Consider the following 20,918-nt stretch of genomic DNA (forward strand, 5'->3'; position numbering starts at 1 on the left):
TGCTTACTGTCTGTAAAACAGCTCAACCAAGTGTGGTATGTGAATGCAATAAGCTGTAAGATGACAAATATAATGAAAACCTGAGGCAGAATGAAGCAAGCAGAGCCAAGAAAACACACACAATGACAATGGAAAGTACCATCACAAAACCACCATGGCCCCAGAGAACATGAGAAGATATCCTGCTTCCTCCATGCACTGGGGCCCAGGATATGAAATACTACCTATGTTTGCGGATTATTTTGATGTTATCAGTTGGCTTTGCTCATTTTCTCATTTTTATTAAAAAAATATTTTGTTATATGGGATGGTTCTCCGGAGTGGAAGAGAGGAGATACAGGAGAAATTTAAAAATACAAGTTATAAGGGGCAGCTAGATGGTGCAGTAGATAGAGCTCTGGCCTTGGGGTCAGGAAGACCTGAGTTCAAATCCAGCCTCAGACACTTGACACTTACTAGCTGTGTGACCCTGGGCAAGTCACTTAACCCCTGACTACCTCACCAAAAAGCAAAAAAAAAAAAGGTATAAATATAAATGTATTTATAAAGAAGGGAAAATAAATATTGCAAAATTACAAGGAAAGTCTGGCCCCAAAGAAGATACATGAAAAGATACCTTTGTCCCCATCTCTGGAAAGATGGGGGAAAACAGTCCATGAGTATGAAACGTTGCATGTCAGATTTTCCAATCAGTTTTGTGGAATTTCTTTTCTTTTCCTATTTTTTCTTTGAAAGGATTCTTTTACTATAAAGGATGGCTCTCTAAGAGTACGGAAGGAAGGAACACAGAGGGAAATCTAGGGGACATTAAAACAAATGATAACAAAAAAATCTTATTTTAAAATAAAATTGTTTTTTAAAAGTAGTCAAACAGGATCTGATAAGGGACCGATGTCCAAGGATGGCTAACCAACAGAAACATATAAAACCAAAGGCAATTCACTCCAAAAGGTAAGTGGTCTAAGATTATGAACAAAGAGTTCTTAAAAGAAAAACTGTAAAGAGTTAGCAATCATATAAAAGGATGCTAAAAGATCACTGATAAAAGATGCACATCAAAACAACTGTGAGTTTCTACCTCCCAGTAAATGGGCAGATATGACAAAAGATGGGAGTCATTATTGTTGGAAGCGCTATGGAAAGATGAACACATCGGTATTGGTGGAAGTTTTGAATTGGTCAGACCATTCTGGAAAGCAATCTGTAATTTCACACATACACACATACAAATATATGTCCACCCCATAGACTCAATTGCTGGGCCTATGCCCTCAAGTGAGGTGATGAAGAACTGAATGGGTCAATGTCAGAGGAGAGAAGGGGCCAAATTTGAGACATGCCACAAAGGCGAAACTGACAGGCCTTGTCAACAGACTAGACATCCAGTTCGTGCTGTCTGAAACACAACTGGCGATGCAAGATTGGAGATTGACAGGGAGGTCAGGGAAAGACTGATAGGTTTGAGAATCATCAGCATAGAGATGATAATTAAATCCATGGGAGCTGATGAGATCACCAAGTGATATAGTGCCCAGGACAGAGCCCTGAGGGACACCTATGGTTAGAGGGTGTGACCTGGAGGAAGACCCAGCAAAGGAGACAGAGATGGTATGATCAGATAGGTACAAGAATGGAGTCCTGAAAACTCAGAGGAGAGAAAATCCTAGAAGAGAGTGTCAAAGACTGCAGAAAGGACAAGAAGAATGAAGACTGAGAAAAGGCCACTGGATTTAGCAACTCAGGTCACTGTTAACTTTGCAAAGAGCAGTTTTTGTGGGACGATGAGGTCAGAAGCTAGTTTGCAAGGGGTTAAGAAGAGTGTGAGAAAACAGCATTCCAGGGCTGGCTACAGCCCGCACAAAAGCATGTAGGCCAGAGATGGAATGCTGTGTATGTAGCAAAGCAAGGAAGCCACTTTGGACAATAGACTGTGTAAAAGATGGAATCATGGGTTCTGAGCCTGGAGAGGGAGGCTAAAGCCAAATTCTGCCAGGTTTTGAGTGCCCAAGAGAACATTCTGTGAAGGTATGAAAAAAAACAGGAGAGTGACACTTTTATACGAAACCAATTTCATACTGACAGTTCAAGATCAGCCCAAACTGTAGACAAGTCTGCCTTTTGGGATAAAAAGGGTACCAAAGAACTCTGAAAGATCTCAAAATCTCACTTGTTAAGAGTTTTAAAATGTATGTTTCCTGCCTGAGTGGGAAAGCTTCCTGTTTTACTTGTGCTGCTCCTAAGAATAGTTTTATACAGCCCTGCTAAAAAAATAAAAATTTCCCAAGTTAGCTCACAACTATAGAAAATAACATTCTCTGGGAAGGCAAGAGTCTATATCTTAATCTTCACATACCATGACCAGTGATATCACAAAAATGAAGAATTCTGAAATAAGAATAAATCAAAGTGTAACTAGTAATTAGCGAGAGGACACCAGCTGTTCCAAGGTGACTAGGAGCAACTGATAAAACAATTTGTAAAGCTGGTAAAAGGAGGTTTTTCTCACACTCTGGGTGGAACACAGCCGTGAAATACCATAGCAATGAAATGACTCACTCTGGCAGGGAACTTAGGCTGTATGAAAAAAGGGGCAACTGCCTAAAGGAGATCAAATGTTATGTCCCCAAACAGAAAACTATAACCTATGAAACTAAGACACAGAAGACAGACTAATTATCAGCCAGCTATACTGCTCTTGTTATTTTGCAAAAAGAGGCATGATTTCACTGTGCCCAGCAGAGCGTCATCCACACAACTTTTTTATGTGTCGTACATATTCATTTTATATTCCTAATTTCATTTTTTATCATAGAAGTGCAACAGGCTAAGCTATAAAGTCAAAATCCACATGTCCCAGAGGGCAGGTGGGACTGAAGGTAGTTCTCATATCGAGCTCTTCTAACCCTGCTCCTCCAGAAATGGGGAGCCAGGGTCCCTAGAAAAGTGTATCCATATTTAAACCCTTCCATTTCATTGGGGGACCTGATGTCAGTTTCCACTGCAGTGAAAATCGGCAGCGCACCTCAATAACAGCTTGAGTTTTGAGCTGTTGTACACTCCTGGGTTCAAACTGACATTATGCCACCATCAATAAGGTTGGGGGTTTTAAAATATGGAATTTAAAGGAAACTTACCCTTCCCTTTGTGCAGCTCTGACTTCCAACCCAGTTTCTATTTTCTACAGAAACAGGAGGACAAGTGTCCATGCCAGAAGTCTGCCCATGAGAACTCATCTTTTTAGCTGCTGGTTAATACAACCAGATTCCAAAGCCCGTTTTACATTTTTGATTGTCAGTAGTGCCTAAAAAGAAACCCAGGAGGAAAAAAAAATGTTTAACCAGTCATTTGATACTCCCTTCTTTAAAAAAGATTTTTTTAATAGAATAAACTAAATTTACTGGGATTGCAGAAACAGAGCTATATATTCCTTGAAGGGCAGACAGCATAAAGAAAAGGTGACATTTAATTGTAACTACCATCACTACATGAATATCGTATTTTTTAAATGTACACTCTAAATGAAATAAAGTATCCTCCTCTCCAACACACAACCAACCAAATTAAAGCCCAAAGAGATCTTGTAGAATGAATTTTCTATCTGGCTTCAAAAGTATAAGCATCCAGGAAGAGTGATCCTTATAAACAATGCTTTTCACCAGCAAAATGTGATTCTATTACTCCTAATGAAAAACTGTAGACCAGAGCTGAGCACCAGCAAAGGGGGATGCACGGGATGAAAAGCCAGTACTTCCCACAACCACCCTCTACCACCACTCTCAAAGTACAAAATTATATACCCCAACTTTTAAAATGGAAAAAATAAATTCGCTTTTTCAAGCTAATCTAAAAAACTTTAGGTACAAAGTATATCCTTCTGGCACCCAGAATCACTTAAAATAATGCAAGTTAAGTCACAGCAAAATCTGTAAAAATCTCACATTTCTACTAGCTCCCTTAGTTTAACATAAGAATTTTAAAACTTTGACACGCTACCAGGGGTCAACAAACTGAAGCCCAGGGCCAAATCAAGCTCACTGCCTGTTGCTGTAGTGTCAAGAACAGTTTTTAACATCTATAAATAAAGTGTCACGTATTTTAAAATGTAAAACTCATTCTTAGCTCGGGGCTATACAAAAACAGGTGGGGGGACCTCAGTGTAGTTTAATGACCCCTGCTTAATACTATAAAATGTGTGCTGATTTCTAGAGTACATCAGTTATTAGCTCTAATGTTACAGATTAGGAAATTGAGGCACAACAGTTTTATGAGAGAAATCAAGAAAAGGCTTATACTGAATTAGGTTAAGGGTTTTTTTTAATCTCAGCTCTAGAATTTTACGGAAATGAGCAACTAAGGGCAAAACAACGATTTCTTTATCTGCAAAAATACACAAGAGTTACTCTAATAGCTATCACTTTTTAAGAAGTTATTAGTCAGGAAGTAAAGCAACCAAGGCTCAGGCACTCTGATTAATTTCCCTGTTTAACTGAAGTTTTGAGTTAGAAACCTAATACATATTAGTAAACTTCCCTACCTTGAGAATACAGTAAATAAATAAAATACTCCGACTGAATACCTTTGTCTTTCTGGAAGAAAGGGATTTTGAACATCAGCTGTACAAGACTATACAAATGTCTCAAAATAAAAGTTTATTTTCTTATAGTTTCTCACTATTAAAAATGGATTATAACAAAATTTGTGGAGTGAGGATTCAGATTAGTTGGGTTCTGGTTAACTGAAATTTATTTTGGTGTTCATAAATCATCATTTATCAAGTATTTGCTTTCCTTAAGTGTAAAGTAAAAGTGTCTGTGATAGTTACTACCTATAACATGGTCAAGATAAAATAAAATTCAAATATAAGAGGGACTGATTTGTAACTCCTTTAAATATATCTACTGGAGAATGTGTACACAATGCATTACTTTTGCATTTAATTTCCATTCTGGTCACATGTTACATGGTTCTTCCAGCTACAAAATTCTATGACTCTCTATATGATTACTTCATGAAGACTCTCTTTCAGGATAAAAAAAAAAAGTCATCTTCAATTTGTTGGTGAGCAAAACGAATGGGGTTAAAAATTTTTTTTCAGTACTTAAAAGTATCTCTCTCACACACACACACACACACACACACACACACACACACAACATCCCTTTACTTGGTTCGGGTACCATAACACTCTACAAAGAGGAACTTATGTCAGGTCAACAAAGAAAAAGACAATTGTCTAAGGACATTAAATTAAATGTTATAAAATGTGAAAAAGTCTAACAGCTCGTTAGGCCATAACACTGATGACCACAGCTCAACTAAGTGGTCAAGGATGAAATCAGAACAAGCCTAAGGAGAAGAAAGTTGGAGCAGGGAGTAACTGTTGAAAAAACCTCTCTCCAGAGGAAAGAGCATCGCGCCCATCTCTACAGACGAGTGGATGTTCTACAATCACCGAGGTCCAGGTCCACCTCCATCCCTGCGCCCTGGCCATCCCCCACACCTATGAGGTGCCTCTACCTTCTGCCTCGTGGAATCCTTCCCTCCTTTCAAGCCTCTGCTCAAGCTCCACTTTCTATGGCAAATCTCTCCCGATTCCCTCAGTTTCTGCCTCCCCTAACTCCCTCGCCTGGATTCTATTCCATACTCCTCCATGTTGAGACCTCACCGCTGCCAAAGTGGCCACATGACCCTGATCAAGTCACTAACTGCCTCACTGCTCCAGGTGCTGAGACTAAGGTGCGGAGCAGGTACCAAGCAGCATGGTAGAGGAAGGTCCTCACCCTGGGAACTCCAAACCCCGGTGAAATCAAAAGTCCAGTCCCTATCCCTAGGCATGTGTTATCTTAACTCTCAGATGGGAAATTCTCATTTCTTTAATCTGTATACACCAAGCAATGTGTCTGGCACATGGTAGGCACATAATGATTGATCATGTAAACACAGGACTAAATCTGCACCCACCGAAGCCACTGACTCTTAATTATCTGCGCTGATGATGGGGAGCAGCAGCACAAATCACTCAAAACAGAAAATAATTTTATTTTCAGGTTTTGAACACTAGTCAATACACATACACTCACCTTCACCTCCAATCCTTCTGTATCAATGCTGTCAGCAGCCTAGCTAGGATCAAAGCTAACTGAAAAAACATGTGCATAATCAACTCTCAGTTCAAGGCACATTGGCCAACGGATTTCAGGTTAACGTAGTCATCTCCCTTTTGGAAATTAATATACACAGAACTCGAGAATCTGTCCCTGGCTCTGCCACTGATAGCATCCTTGGTTAACTCATTTAACTTCTTCAGAGATCAGTTTACCTCTCTCTAAAATAAAGGTTGTTGGGGCAGCTAGGTGGCGCAGTGGATTGAGCACCAGCCCCGAAGTCAGGAGGATGAGAGTTCAAATCTGACCTCAGACCAAACACTTGACACTTACTAGTTGTGTGACCCTGGGCAACTCACTTAACCCCAATTGCCTAAAAAAATTAAATTAAATTAAATTTTAAAAAGGCTGCTCTTCACTGAGGCTAAATTGGACAACTGAGATAAACTGAGTTCCAGGAGAAAAGTGCTACATAAATATAATCTATCCCATAATGGAGAGAGCATGATATAGGAGACAGAAAGATGAGAAGTGGGTTCAAATCCTACCTGACCCCTACCAGCTATGTGACCCTGGACAAGTCACTTAGCCTCAGAGTTCTAGGCAACTAAGTTGCCCAGAAGCTACTGTCCTGGTATGGTTAAGAATGTTCTAAGCCAGTAAACGTTTGCTCCAGTCCCTATCCCTGTCCTATTTAACAATGACTTTCTAAACCTCCAAATCTACTAGTCTTTCCTTTGTCTTCATTCTTGTTAACTTTCTCCAACATTAAAACCTTAAGACTACTCCTTTCCTTCAGCGATATTTCCTAGTTCTCCTAGTAGACTGTGCTCCTTCCATCTCTTCTGGCAACCCTTCAAATGCAGAAGCTCACCAAGGTGTAAAGCTAGGCTCTCTGCTTTACTCTCTCCCCTACACTCAGAGCTCCAACAATCCCCTCCATAGCACCACCATCCAGCCAGATGACTCCTCTCTGGAGCCCCTGATCCCACCTTTCCCAACTGGACTTCCTCCTCAAACTAAATACGTCTTCATTTCTAAAAAACTTCAAACTAGTTCTCTCCCATCCCATTTATTTTTCTGTCGACGACAACTGACCACCTGTCTCCCAACTTTGACCCCCTCTTCCTCATGTATACGGCCCTCCCTGATTTCCCCAGTTAGAACTGACCCCTCTCTCTCTAATTATCCATGTAATAATCTCATATTCCCGGTGATGGTTCTATTGTTTGTTTGTAGTGTTATTTCTTTTTTGTTTGGTTGCTTTTCTCATTTAATGTGTCATCTACCTACCCAACTGATTTGTAAGCTTTCTGAGGGTAAAGTACTTATCTCCTACAGCACCAAACACAGAACCTTGCACAAAACTGATTTTCACTATGTGAGCTGGCTTTGAAACTCTGATACTTTAAAAAAAAAACCCATGGGACAGCTAGGTGGCAAAGTGGATAGAGCACCAGCTCTGGATTCAGGAAGACCTGAGTTCAAATCCAGCCTCAGATACACAACACTTACTAGCTGTGACCCTGGGCAAGTCACTTAACCCTACTGCCAAGCCAAAATTAAAAAAAAAAAAGGTCACTGGAGTTGTATTACTTAGGACATAGTACTACCTGAAGGTCAGATTATTCACACCTTGGTTATCAGGCGTTAGGCCCTATTAAGTCTACTGTAAGTCTGTATATTCAAAAGAATAATGCATTATTTCAGGTAGAAACTACCAACAATTTAGGACTAGGTCGATTACTAGACCAATATGATTATGAACCAAGAAATGAACATGATGAGTGAAATCAAGGATTTCATCCTGAACACCCATAAAGGAGATGGGGGAGGAGATAAACAGGGGAACGTTCCTCTAGGTAGAATGACAACATGGATCATCTTTCTCTTACTCTCCAGAAAGATTATGCGCCCTTTCAAGCCAGGAACCTTAAATGTACTGCTCCTGTCAAGGATGTCTTTTAGTACACAGATGTGATACAAACTTGTGACCTACCACTAAGCAAGGGAAAAAGGATCTAGTTGTTTCACTGAGTAGTTCCTTCTTACTTTTTTTTTAAGTAGCCTAGTTCAGTTTAAAGGTGTACAAGTCCTTAAAAGTGCTCTTTATTTACAGTAGCAGTTAAACCTAAATCATAATAAAGACAATTATCTGGAAAGCTATTTACTTCAAACGAAGAGTCGTCATTTTATAATCACAGGTCTAGTTCATACTACGTCCTTAAATCAGTTAATGGCAAATCTCTTTCTAAAAAACATATGGGGGAAGGGGTGGGGGTATCGCTCCACTATTACCATTTTAAAAAAAAATTTCTGTATTCTTCGCCTACTAGTTCTTCATACTTCCAATAAACTATGATTTCACTGGTGTAGGATCTCTCCCTCTATTAATCCAGATCAAAACTCTTTAAGTCTTCAAGTTTGCTGTAAACAAAAAATTTCATCACCCCATGGCCAATCTGACTGTCCCTATCTAGGTAAAATATATGAATCCCCTCATGTGTATAATTTTTTTTCCCTTGTATCCCTTTGTAGGACACACCCTGGATATGCATTTAAAATTTGTATAAGTCTAAAGCATAAATTTTCCCAAGAGTTATGTGTCAACTTACGAATTTGAGTACATGACATACCTATAATTTAATTTGCTATTACTAAACAGCAAAATGGCAACTGTGGCAAATAAAAATGTTTTTTAAACTGGGAGGATAAATCACTTCTATGAAACTTCTATGAAAACCATCTTCAGTGCAGGGTTTGCTTTGTGTGTATTTTTTAAAAAAGTATTCCTATTCAAAAATTAAGACTCTGAATAACTTGAAATCCAAACCAAATTCCTAGGTGGCACAGAAGATAACTGAGTGCTGGGCCTGGAGTCAGGAAAGACCAGAGTCCAAATATGGCCTCAGTCACTTATTAGCTGTGACCCTGAACAAGTCAGGTAACCTCTCTGTTTACCTCTATTACTCTGTCTGGGATAATAGCTATCTCCCAGGGTTACTGCAAGGATCAAATGAGATAATAATTGTGAAGTGCTTAGCACAGTGACTGGCACATAGTAAGTACTATATAAAGGTGAGCTATTATTATTAGGATAAAATATTATCCAGAGGAGCTGCCCAATCCTGTGAAGAAATAGATAAGTTCTAATGAAACTGCCCTGCACCCTACCCCAAGTTCGATGAGCTGTTGGGGGTAGGTAAAACTCCAAAATGATTACAGCCCCCATTAAACAGAAAGAAGTATTAGGATTTGAGCAATGAATGCCACATAAGAGCTGTAGATGAGCGATATGAGTCTCCTACTTGGGTCTGGGGGAAAAAAATAAATAAAAATCGAGAGCAACTAGTCCTCTTAAGCTCCCTAAGTAGTTTCTTCTCCCCAAGCAAAAAATCGTACATTTTACTACATTTTATAATTAACCTACCTCCCTTCCTGGGATGAGAAGGCATTTAATCTAGTCTATGAATTTTGCATTGTAATCTCATCCCTTCTACGCCAGGGTCCTAAAAGTCTATTATTCTTGTATAGGAGAAAGATGGTGATAACCATCAATATCCAGGTTTAAGATTCAATGCTTAAGGATGAGAACAAAACTTTTTTATAGTAGTAGTTGTCTCTTGCCAGAATAGACAAGTGAATAATGTTCCTATTTCCTATCTGAATTCACTGGACAGTAAATTTCTCTACAAAAAAAGAAATTCTATTCTGCTAATAGTAAGCAGTTCATCCCAAGACCAAGTTCCTCATCTGTCCCCCAATACTCTGCTCCCAAGATCAGGGGACAGGTACGTAATAGTCACAGTATCACAGACCTGGGAGGAAACTAGGGCCCAGGTAATATTTAAGATGTAGAGAAGACCAAATCAGAGGATTTTTAATGCAGAAGTCCAGTTTGGATATCTAAGATTCCAATGTCTTATAAGTGAACATTCTTTAAGAAGGTCCTCTAAGAATAAAAGGAAAAAACAGCATTAGTACCAAAGTTCTCATTCTACCTGCCACATGGAAATTGGTAGTCTGATACTTTAGTGAAGGAGGAAGGTGTTAGTAACAGAGCATTACAAGCACCTGAGAATTTCCTGCTGCAGAAATCCAGCAGGGAATACAAGCAAAAACCCTCACCCTACATATTACAACGCATTTTGACTTCTGAAAACCCCCCTTACCTGTTTACAAGTTTACACAGCTGTTTGAAACGGGAACACCACCTTGTGCAGAATACAATCGTGGCATCCTCGGTTGATAATCACCTGTTGCCTAGCAATCAACATCCTGCATGGAGACGGACAGCACTAGGGCTCTTCCATCCGAGGTTTACAATTCAACACAAGCCAGATAAGCCTGCATTTCAAGGTTGTCTTCGTCTGCAACTAGTTAACTTTTAAACTGGCAAACCACAACAAAAGGTGTCTGAAGCCAGAATGGTGCGGCAAGGTTAGCTTCCTCTTGGGCTCTGCCGTCGTCCCCGTGCCATGATGTCTCCTGCGGCAATCATGGGAGTTGTGCTCCTATACTGGGAGCAGCCTTCCAAAGCTCAGGAGCCCCCATACAGGACAACGCAGGAACTAAGGCAAACCCTTTCCTTCCTTAGGAATGCCTTTTTTTTCCTCACAATCTGTACTACAAACCGGAGTAACAGGGACTGAGTGTGCGTTCGTACCTACGAAACCATCACGATGCATGCACATCCAAGGCTTGTGGAACCAGAGGTCAAATAAGGCACTGAGACCAATGAATGGTTTTAATTACAAACGCTAGCTCTCAGGAACTCTTCATCCATTCAGAACTAAACCCATGACTGCATAACTGGTGAGAAGCCCCTGGAGATGGAGGAGCTCCTCAAATGTGTCAGCAAAGGCTTTATTAACATCATTAACATTTAAACGCAAACGGAGCATTTCTCTTTCTTTTGGCAATTTGGTGCGAGCGTTTTAAGTGCAAGACAAAGCAATTTCAAACTTTTTCTTCAAATTAAAAATGAAACTAAGGCCAAACGTGTTGGGTGAACAAAATAAATCAAAACTTAAAATTCAGCAACTCCAGCTCTTCCAACCAGCAAAGCCTCAGACTTCTGCAATGTTCTGAGGCTTAAGGTGCTCTCCCTGCTTCTTGCATCCCAGCAAACAGCACCATTCCCTCCAAAGGATGAGGATTGAGCAGCAAATGACCCCCAGTAACACATTCACTAGAGATCCTTCAGATTTGACACACCAGGCTTGTCAACATGAAATGATGGTTTAACTGCTTCTTGCTCAGGACACACAAGATCTGAGCAGCAGCAAGTACCCCCTCCGCTGCAAACAAAGGGGTCAAAGGTTTGTCGTCAATTCACTTCCAAGCAGAAAAACATTTTCCTCAAAAGAAACAATTTATTTAGAATGAAACAAAATCAGCTCAACTGTGAGAGCATGTTTGAGTGACAGCTACTTTTAAGCTGTGTGAGCCATAGAAAGGGTTTTCCTTTACTTTTCCAGAACTCTTGTGTACACAGCACAAAGCAAAGAGGTCATTTTTTTCCACTTAAAACACGGGCATTGGCATCACAATAGCAGATACACAACTTTTTAAAGCTGCCATTTTAGTAAAATGCACAAATACTAAACAGATAAGCTTCCTTCCAATCAAGAGGCGTTATGTAAATTCCACATAAGCCACAACTTCTCTTCCAAAAGGTCCATTAGAGCTTAGAATTCCAAATCTTCATCCGCTGTCCACCAGCTTTGCTTGCAGAGGGGGAAAAAAAGGTTATTAAGTACAAATGTTTACAACATATTTTTTCCCTACAATACATAGATGAACATAAGCTACAAGGCCTTTCTGGATAGTCCACTTTGATTTCAAAAAGCACCAATAATACCCACTGGCACAAACCTTGAAATGAATTCATTCCATGAAAACACAGAACAAGTGTAGAACAGGTTGGGTTTTGGGCTTGTTTTTTTTTTTAATAAGCTAAGCTTAAGGTTATAGAACTGAAAATATCCTTTACACTCAATTGAGTGTGTGAGGGAAAGGGGAAAACACAAAATATTTCCACAGAGAAAAGTCTAGTGAAAGCTTATAATTATTTGTTGTTTTTTTTTTAAATGAGATTCTTCCTGAAGGCAACTTAAAAGTGAAAAAAATGAAAGCATGAATTGCAGTCAAACTTTCACCTCTGTGGTGTTTTTGCTTACAATAAGCTTTCCAGCAATAGGTCACTCCACTATCATAGAAAAAGGGTCAATGTACACAGCCATTTAAAAATCTAATGGGCTATGTTACCACTTAAAAAGACAAGATGAACCATTTCCATATAAAGAACTGCTAAATAACCAGCAAACCCTTTAAGATCCTTGGTTTCAACACTACTCAAATCTTATATACAAACTCTCCATCAGGTTTAACAGTTCACTACAGTTAACTGTGATAATATTCCTTTTAAGGATGTTACTATAATCAAGAGGATAGGAGTCAAGTCTATAAATCTAATAGCTGCTTCTCATTTTCACAGTGGACTCCTTTGTAAATGTTATCTCAAAACCAGTCATGGAAATGAGAAAGAATAGACCCAGAAATTTTGCTCATTACACACACCAAAAATGTCCTTTTCACAAAAGGTTGTCCAGACCTCTCCTAAGGTGGTTTCCTCATTCTGTTACTACTGGAAGTTTCTGATGAATGGTTCCTGTACTTAGAAAGCAAAGGTAATTCTTTCAGCTATACCAGGTAAGAAACAAAGGGCTTCAAAGTAAATTACCTTAAAAGAGGAACTGAATTTTTATAATAACCCTCAGAGAAACTTCCAGTTTCAGTCAACAAGAGGTTAGGTAAAGTTATCGACCAGCAGTTGAGACAATTAGGGAACCAATTATTCCTTTAAAAGTTTAGCATTTTGACACAAAAGGTTTAATCATCTAGATGTCTTCCTTTTCTTGCACACCAAGCCATTAAATGCTTTATGGAAATAATGTTCTTTCAATTCACTTGAACTAATAAAATCTAGAAACATCAACTGCATGCACACAGCCAGTATCAAGAAAATTTGGTTATAGAAAATCCAATGATGGGATTACAAAATTCTGGCTAATAGTGTTTAGCATCACAGAGATGGCTCTAGACTTCCAGAATTTCCCAATTCTGATGTTACACACCTGTACAACAGAATAGACAACACAGATAAGACGGCAGCATTGTGAATTGATGGCACTCAGATAACTGCCGTACTAAACATAATCAATTACTTTACCTTACACACTCAAGAATGATATTAAACGTATTTCACAAAGAGAGCAGGAAGCACAAATTACCAGATCTAACAAAAACCGTAACTTGAAATAAACATTCAAGCAGGAAGTAAAAGCACAGTACTGCCCATTCCTGTTACCCTTCAAATATACCTGATTGAAAAAACACCTTGGATCATAGCAGAAACTAGATGCCATGAGCTTACTCTTCCAAAGAGCAAAACCCTGCTCTCCCAGTTTATTTTATCAAAAGGGGCTCCAAAAATTGAGTGAGATAATTTCTAATTGATAAAGGGTTTCTAAGCATAAACTGTACTTTGACTCCATACATGCATCAGTTTTTAAAACAGGTGTCTATTGCATATTTGAGTCCCAATCACTGCTTTTCAAAGGTATTAAACACAAAAGGCTTAAGGAAAATACATTTTTTTCTCCCCAAAGGTGTACCAAGGACCTCAAATCCAAAGTCCAGCAATATTCTTTCTCTCCATAACAGTCATCAAAAGTGTGAAGTTTTTTCCACAGTTTCAAAAACAAAACAAACCCTCACAAATGTATAAAGAAAAACAAAAGGATGATATACTACAGCAGTGATGAAGGTCAGGCTAACATGCGTTAGACACCTGCCGTAACGGAAAACAATGAATACATCTTTTAAAAAGTAAATGATGAATTTAACATATGAAGTTTCCCTTGGGTTATTATTGGTGCTATTTCAAAGTATCAGCATCCTCACTGATAATAGAAAGAACAGCCAAGTTCTACTAGGCTTTGAACGAGTAAAATACTTTCACAGATAACAGTAACCATAATCCAGATCTTCCTAAGGTTTCTATTCATAACTTAATATGTACTACAGGCATTAGTGGAGGTCATCACCATTTCAGTCAGGGGGAAAAATGCAAAATACAGCCAAGGATAAAATGACATATCAAAAATAAATAAATAACACACTGACAAGCTGCGAGATGCCCAAGCAGCAAAGTGCCTGCTTAAAAAACAGAAATAAAAATGATGTTCAGTTAAAAGAACTCACAAGAGTGGACTGGGAGAGAAAATTCAAAATCCAATTGAGCAAACTTTTTTTTTAAGAGTTGTGTTAAATTTACACTTCGGGACCAGCTATGTACAATGAGCTGTCTGGGAAGCAAAACAAAAATGGGCCTTACAGCCCTGGAATCTATTCAATTTTTTAAACTTTGTCAGATACCAGGTAAGCCCAGTGTACGTGGATATCACCAACATTTAACATTTACAAGGATGTAATAGGCCCCCTCATTATCATTTGGGGATCCCCCCAAAAAAATCCCAAGAGGGTCCTTTTGGGGCATTTTTTAGATCACCAACCAAAAATTCTGCAACTCAGATATGGCTGATTGATGCCCAATGACCTAAGATACACCTTGAAAGCCTGTAGACAACTGTTTCTTTCTATTACTGAAACCAGAACTTTAAATGGTCACAAAAATTAAAACCCACCTTTGATGACAAACATTTAATTTTGGAGTATGCACTACTAAGTATGAATTGTACTTCTTACACTTCTTTGAAACGTCAGTAAAAACAAACACCTATACTGACTATTTTTTTCTTCTTAAAGCACCTACTTGTTTCTTGCATACTAGAGTAAGCACAAGACATATATGGTTTGTAACATAGTCCTCAATATTTACTGAACAGTCACAGCTACAAACCAAAAGTGCATATATGGGATACAGTAGAACTCATGAATAGATGCTAGAATGCACGTGTTAAAGCATACTTTCTGGGAATTAATTTTGTATATTAAGTGAAATACTCAAACACCTGATTAAAAGAATTAAACTGCTGTACAGTGTACCACCTGTCATTTGCACTCCCTGATCAACTTTTAGTCAAAATAAAACAAAATAAGTCTGACATAGGAATTATTTACATATACACCAAACCTAACATTTAGACTTCTAATCAGATTAATAAGTACAACACAGGCCAAGTCATTCTCAGGTGTATATGGTTTCTTCTGCCAGTCTTGGGGTTTTTTGTTTTCCAAATTCTGACTTTTCAAATATTTGGGTATGTTAACTTAGAGGATTTTTTTTAAACTGAAGTTTACAAAAATGAGGATAAAGGACAAAAGTTACAAATAAAAAGGATGGGAAGTTCTAGTTGAAGCAGCTTAATCTGCCTGCTACTTTCAGGGTGATCCCCTTCACTTATGTATGCCAACAGCTAAACTTTCCTGACTTCTACTTTAAAGTGGTTTACAGAAATGTAAAGGAAATAGCTACAAATAAACATCTAATTAAAAAAATAATAAAGTTGTGTCTGATGCTGTATCCCATAACACATCACACATTAGGAACCATGTCAAGTAGTAAATGCAAGCTACACATGGACTTTTTAGGACGCACCACGGACAATGACCATGACCAGGTAATCTTCTTCAGATTTGGCCAGTGCCTTGGCAGGAGAATCCAGAAACTGCTGGGAGAACTCACAGGGTGGGAAGGCGTGGAGGACCCCGGTGTTCTCCTTGTCTTTGTTGCCCCCCACAGGGAGGCTGATGACTCCCGCAGCCTGCTTTTGCTTAAGGTAGGACACCAGGTTCCTAAGCGGCCTCTGAGTCGAGGTCGTGGCCTCAGACACAGCTGAGGAGCGGCTGTCCGAGTTGCCAGGCACAGCAAGCAGAATGGCATAGCCGTTGGGCCCTGCCACCTTGATGCGCCGGGTCACTTCGTCCAATTTGGGCTGGTCCAGACGCAGGCGCTGGGTGATCTTCAGCTGGGCCACCTTGCCCCCAGTTGAGCCCTCCACCAGAAGGCTGCTGGCCACATGGAGATCGCCCTGTAGCAGATGCATGTTGGAAGGGAAGTTGCTATTTTTGAGCAGAAGCATGCCCTGCCAAGCCAGGCACAGCTTGGGGGCAGCGGCTGGGGCGGAGGACGCAGCAGCTTCAGCCTTTTGCGGTGGTGATTTCAGCTTGGACCCGCTACTGGTGCTGGGAGCGGAGGCCTCTGCTCGCTCCTCCTTCTTCAGGGGGCTTTTGCCCTCGGAGGGCGCAGGGGCACGGTGCTTCCTTTCCCGCTCCACTGATGCCGAATTTTTGCGGTCTCTCTTGTCGCCCTGACCCCTCTCCAAGCTGCCTCTCCGGTCTGCCCGCACAGGGGAAGGCCTTTCGAGCAGGAGCAGGCGCGAGGAGCGGTCAGGGTCGCTGTTGTAGCGATCTCGGCTGCTGCTCCCCAGATCCGGACTGCGTTCTGGCGTTGGGGGACAGTGCCTTTTGCGGGAGCGCTCGCTCTCTGGAGATCTGTCCATATGCCGGCTCCCGCTGTCCTCAGGCAGCCTCCTCTTGCGGGGCGGGTCACGGCTGCTGGGCAGGTCTCTCTCCCCACGGTCCCTCTCCAAGGACCAGCCATCCCGCCGGCGCTCCAGACTGTCGAGAGGCTCGTAGGCTGGCACTGCGGCTGCAGCGGCTCTGGTACTGCGCTCCCGAACTGGAGGGGGAGGCGGCACCCAGTCCGTGTCTGGGTAAAGGTCCCTGTCCCTGTCCCTGTACAGCAGGGGCGGTGTGCGGTCCCGGGCCCCCCGCAGAGGGTCAGGAGCTCGGTGCCCAAAGGCATCGGCCACTAGCTCGTAGTGGGTCAGCGGTAGCGGCTGCAGGTACTGCTGCTGGTAGCGGTGCTCCGTGTCTGCAAAGTCTACCCGCAGCCTGCGGTCGGGGCCCCCCAGCGGGAAGCCCCGCATGTGAGTCCAGGCCGCGTGGGCCGCGTCCAGGCTCTCGTACTGGATGTAGGCCCAGCTGTCACCCTTGCGGTAATCGATGGTGCGGATGGTGCCGAAACGGTCGAACTCGCGGGCCAGGGCGGCCAGCGGCACCCAGGGGCCCAGGCCGCCCACCCAGAGGCGCGTGGTGGGCGTGGCCTTGCCATAGCCGATCTTGATGGGGTTTCGGATAATCACTTTGCCGGACATAGCCAGCTTGGCGCGGTGGGACATGTCCAGGTTCTCGAACTTGAGAAAACCGTAGGTGCTCGTCTGGCCCCGCGTGGGCCGCTTGATGTCCACCTCGGTGATGACCCCCAAAGCGGTCGAAGGCCCTGCGCAGGTCGCTCTCGGTCACTGTGATGTCCAGGTTGCCCAGGAAGAGGGTGCGGTTGGCACGCTGGCCGTCCTCGGGGGACAGCTCGTCCACTTCGCGGAAGGGGGCGGCACCGGCACCCACTCGGGGCTCCAGGCTGTAGGCTGGCCTCACGCGCTCGTAGAAGGGGGTAGTCTCGCTCACGCTCCAGCTCCCGGGGCAGCGGCGGCGGGGGCGGCGGGGGCAGGCGACCCAGGGCCAGCTGCTGCAGGCGGTAGTCTCGATAGCCCAGGGCCGCGCCCCCCGGGGACAGCGCCCGCTGCCCGCCACCCGGGGGGTGCCGGTGGCCGCCCACTGCGGCACCCACCACGGCCGCCGGCGCATAGGCCTCCTTGTCCAGCGGTGAGCGGCTACGGCGCCGGTTCACGTACACGGCCTCGATCTTGAGGGGCCGGTCGTAGAGCACTAGGCGGCCCCGGGCATGCTTGGCCGCCCGGGCGTCCTCGGGCCGGCGGAAGTTCACAAAGGCCACGCGCTCGTCGCCCGAGCCCCCCGGAAGGCGGCTGATCTTGACGCTCACGTCGCCGAAGCGCTTGAACTCGTGGAAAAGCCCGTCCTCCACCGCCTCGTCGCTCAGCTGGGAGCCCAGCTCGCTGATCTTGAGTGTTTTGTACTCGCCGCCCCCGCCGCCGTCGCCGCCTGTGGAGCTGGGGGCGGCGGCGGCCGAGCGGGCCTCCCCGCCCCCGCGGGAGCTGCTGCGCGACTCGCCCCCGCCCGACGAGTTCTTGGTGCTCGGAGAGCTGTAGCTGTGCAGGCGGCTACTAGAACTGCTTCCCGGCGCGTCATACTCGCGGCTGCCACCCCGGCTGCTGCCCTTGTCCAGGTGCAGGCTCCGGCGGGTGCCGCCGCTGTCCACCTTACCGCTACTGCTGCCGTTGCTGCCGCCGGAGCCCCCGAGCTTCTTGCTCCGCTCCCCCCGGGTGCTCGACTCCTCCCCGCCGCCGCGGGAACGCTTGGCCTTCGCGGGAGAGCGCTCTTTCCCCTTCATCGCTGAGGACTGTCCGGGGCCGCCTCGGAACTGGGTAGCTCGCCTGCCCGCGCTGGTTTCACACAGCGGAATCCCACGCCGCCATCTTGGACACTGCCGCGGCAATGGACCCCGCCCCACCGCCCTCATTGGTCAGTGAACTCGTCTCTTCCTCAAAGTCATTGGGGGCTTCCTCTGTCCGTCTCCCCAGCTCCCTGCGCGGAGTGAAGGATCCCGCCCGACCTCTCTTATTGGATTCTTGACGTCCTAGCGAGAGGATCCCATTGGTTGTTGCCGTTGTCTGTATTAACGGTTCCTCGCGCCAGTCGGTGGTTCCGCCCCTCCGCACTGTCGAGTCACCTGACCCTAATCCTAGTGAGGTTGATTGGCTAATAGGCACGTCCTGTAACGGTTCATCTCGCGCGGGGAGAATAGCGAGCCCACCTCTTCATCCTTTTCATTGGTCCGTAACCCCTGCCCTTGGCTTCTAATTGGAAAGCGGGATCATGGGTTCGGGCACTTTTTCGAGGCGAGGGTTAGGCGAATATCTCGCGAGAAACTATCCCCCGCCCCCCCCTTACTTTTCCTTCATTTTATCCAGTGTCTGCATAGAGAATTTAAATTTGGTTGTATGCCTGCAAAGAACCTGATAGGCTTCAAGGTATGTCAATCAAGTTCTTAACCCTTCAACTTCTCCCCCCCTTAAAGGGCTAGTCTCAGCGACCGAAGGAGGAGACTGAAGGTGAAGACTGGAACGCAGGGTTGCGTGGTGACGTTACAAGCGCCGGGTACTTAGAGCGCGACCCGGCCCCGCCTCCGCCTCGCGGTGGGTGCGTAGGGTGTTCGGATCCTCCCGACGTCTTTGCGGCGCGGGTTCCCGCTGCGCCTCTTCACCCCCTCCCCTCCACCCCCAGGTTGGGGGAAGGGTAGCCTTACGTCGCTTCCCGGACCCCGCAATCCCAAGGGAAACTGGCCGCCCACGTCACGCGCCTCGCCGCAGGGCGGGGCGGGTACTGGGGGGCGGCCAGCCTGGCCAGGGGCTTAGCGGTATTAACTTGCCCACACCCAGCACTTTTTCCTGCAGGCCTACCTGACCGCTATCGAGCACTAATTGAGCGCCAACTGTATGCAGGGTTCTAGCTACTAGTAAGGCACAGCCTCCGACCCCAGGACTGTGACAGTCACCCACAATCGCATTAAAATTAATGATAGTCGGTATTTATAAAAAGCGTTACCGGTTTTCACCTCCTTTGATACTCATAACAACTGGGGGGGGGAACACGTGTGTGCTTATTCTACTGTATGACTTGCACGGGCTGACCAGCTGATCAGCGTCGGAGTTTCTGGCCGACGGCACAAGTGAGCACCTATTAAGCACTTGCTGTGTACTCGGTCTGTGGGGCCCGCTATGAACCTGGCCCTGCCCTCTAGGTCTCGCAGCCACGTAGGTGGAGGGGGGACCTGGAGGAGGTGTGAGTGTCGCCTGCCAGGACACACGACCCGGGATACGAATCCCAGTCCCCAGCGTCTTAGAAATTAGGCCGATTGATGGTACCTGGGACTGAAGTCAGGATCGGAAAAGTGCGAGGGTTTGTCTTTTAACTTACAGCATAGAAAGTGACACAGTTTTCATTTATTTGTAACGTTTGGATAAGAAGTGGCTAATGTACGTTTGTTTTTTGCTCAGACGATGCAGATGCATACTGAGGGATTTTTGCGGGTTTAAACAAAATATTTTGCTCAATGTGGACTGAGTGGGAAATACTTGTAAATTTGGAAGGTGAAAATAAATTTTCTTAATTAAAAAAAGAATAGCACCTACATGTCAGGTTGTGAGGCTCAAAGAAAAAGATATGGGTCTGTAAAAAGCATTTTGCAAATCAAAAAATGCAATATAAATGACTTCTGACTTGTCACAGGATTTCCTCCCTGGAAGTCAGTTCTCATATGTAAAATTCCTTGGGTCATTGGACCTTAAGTTTCCTTCTGGTTGTCAATCTGGGATGATGTGAGGGAGATGGAAGGTCACTAGATCCAAGAAGGATGTCAAGCACAGTTGAGTTGAGCTGAGAGAGTGAGTAGATAGGAATGGAGCAGTTCTTTCCAGAGGGTGAAGTTTGATATTCCAGGTAAGGAAAGGCTCTAGGTCTTTTTGAGGGATGGTGCATGAGATGTGGGTCTGGGACCAAGTTCATGTTTTTAATTTTAGCTTTTACAACATTAAAAGTGGTAATAATATATAAATATAGTTTTGAGTTTGAATTTGAAAAATTCTTAGGAAATTAGTCTGTTTAGGCATGTTTAATGCCAACAGGGTGCTGCAGATTTGGGGTCCTCCTAAGAATTCCATACACTTTTACAATCCTTGAACAATCCTGACCCTGATTGTTAAATGGATTCAAATTTAAGTAACTTGATTATAAAATATAGGCAACTTATATCGAAAGACTGGGTATAGATATACAATCAACTATTGATTGTTTCAGGTACTATAA

The 20,918-nt window shown here is 43.7% G+C and overlaps 1 protein-coding gene across 1 annotated transcript in view; it reads right to left on the reverse strand.

Annotated features, from left to right (window-relative positions):
* The window catches only part of RBM15 (RNA binding motif protein 15), a 37,109-nt gene extending 18,354 nt beyond the window's left edge, over positions 1-18,755 (reverse strand). Inside the window, 4 exon segments of the mRNA XM_078154974.1 lie at positions 3,135-3,301; positions 10,277-17,398; positions 17,400-17,585; positions 17,587-18,755. Of these exon segments, the coding sequence (XP_078011100.1) occupies positions 15,719-17,398; positions 17,400-17,585; positions 17,587-18,573 (2,853 nt within the window). The 5' untranslated portion in view covers positions 18,574-18,755 and the 3' untranslated portion in view covers positions 3,135-3,301; positions 10,277-15,718.
* Positions 18,756-20,918: the final 2,163 nt, after the last annotated feature.

The sequence above is a fragment of the Phascolarctos cinereus genome, unplaced genomic scaffold, assembly GCF_003287225.1.
Source record: "Phascolarctos cinereus isolate Bilbo 61053 unplaced genomic scaffold, phaCin_HiC Scaffold_5;HRSCAF=322, whole genome shotgun sequence".
Lineage (NCBI taxonomy): Eukaryota > Metazoa > Chordata > Mammalia > Diprotodontia > Phascolarctidae > Phascolarctos > Phascolarctos cinereus.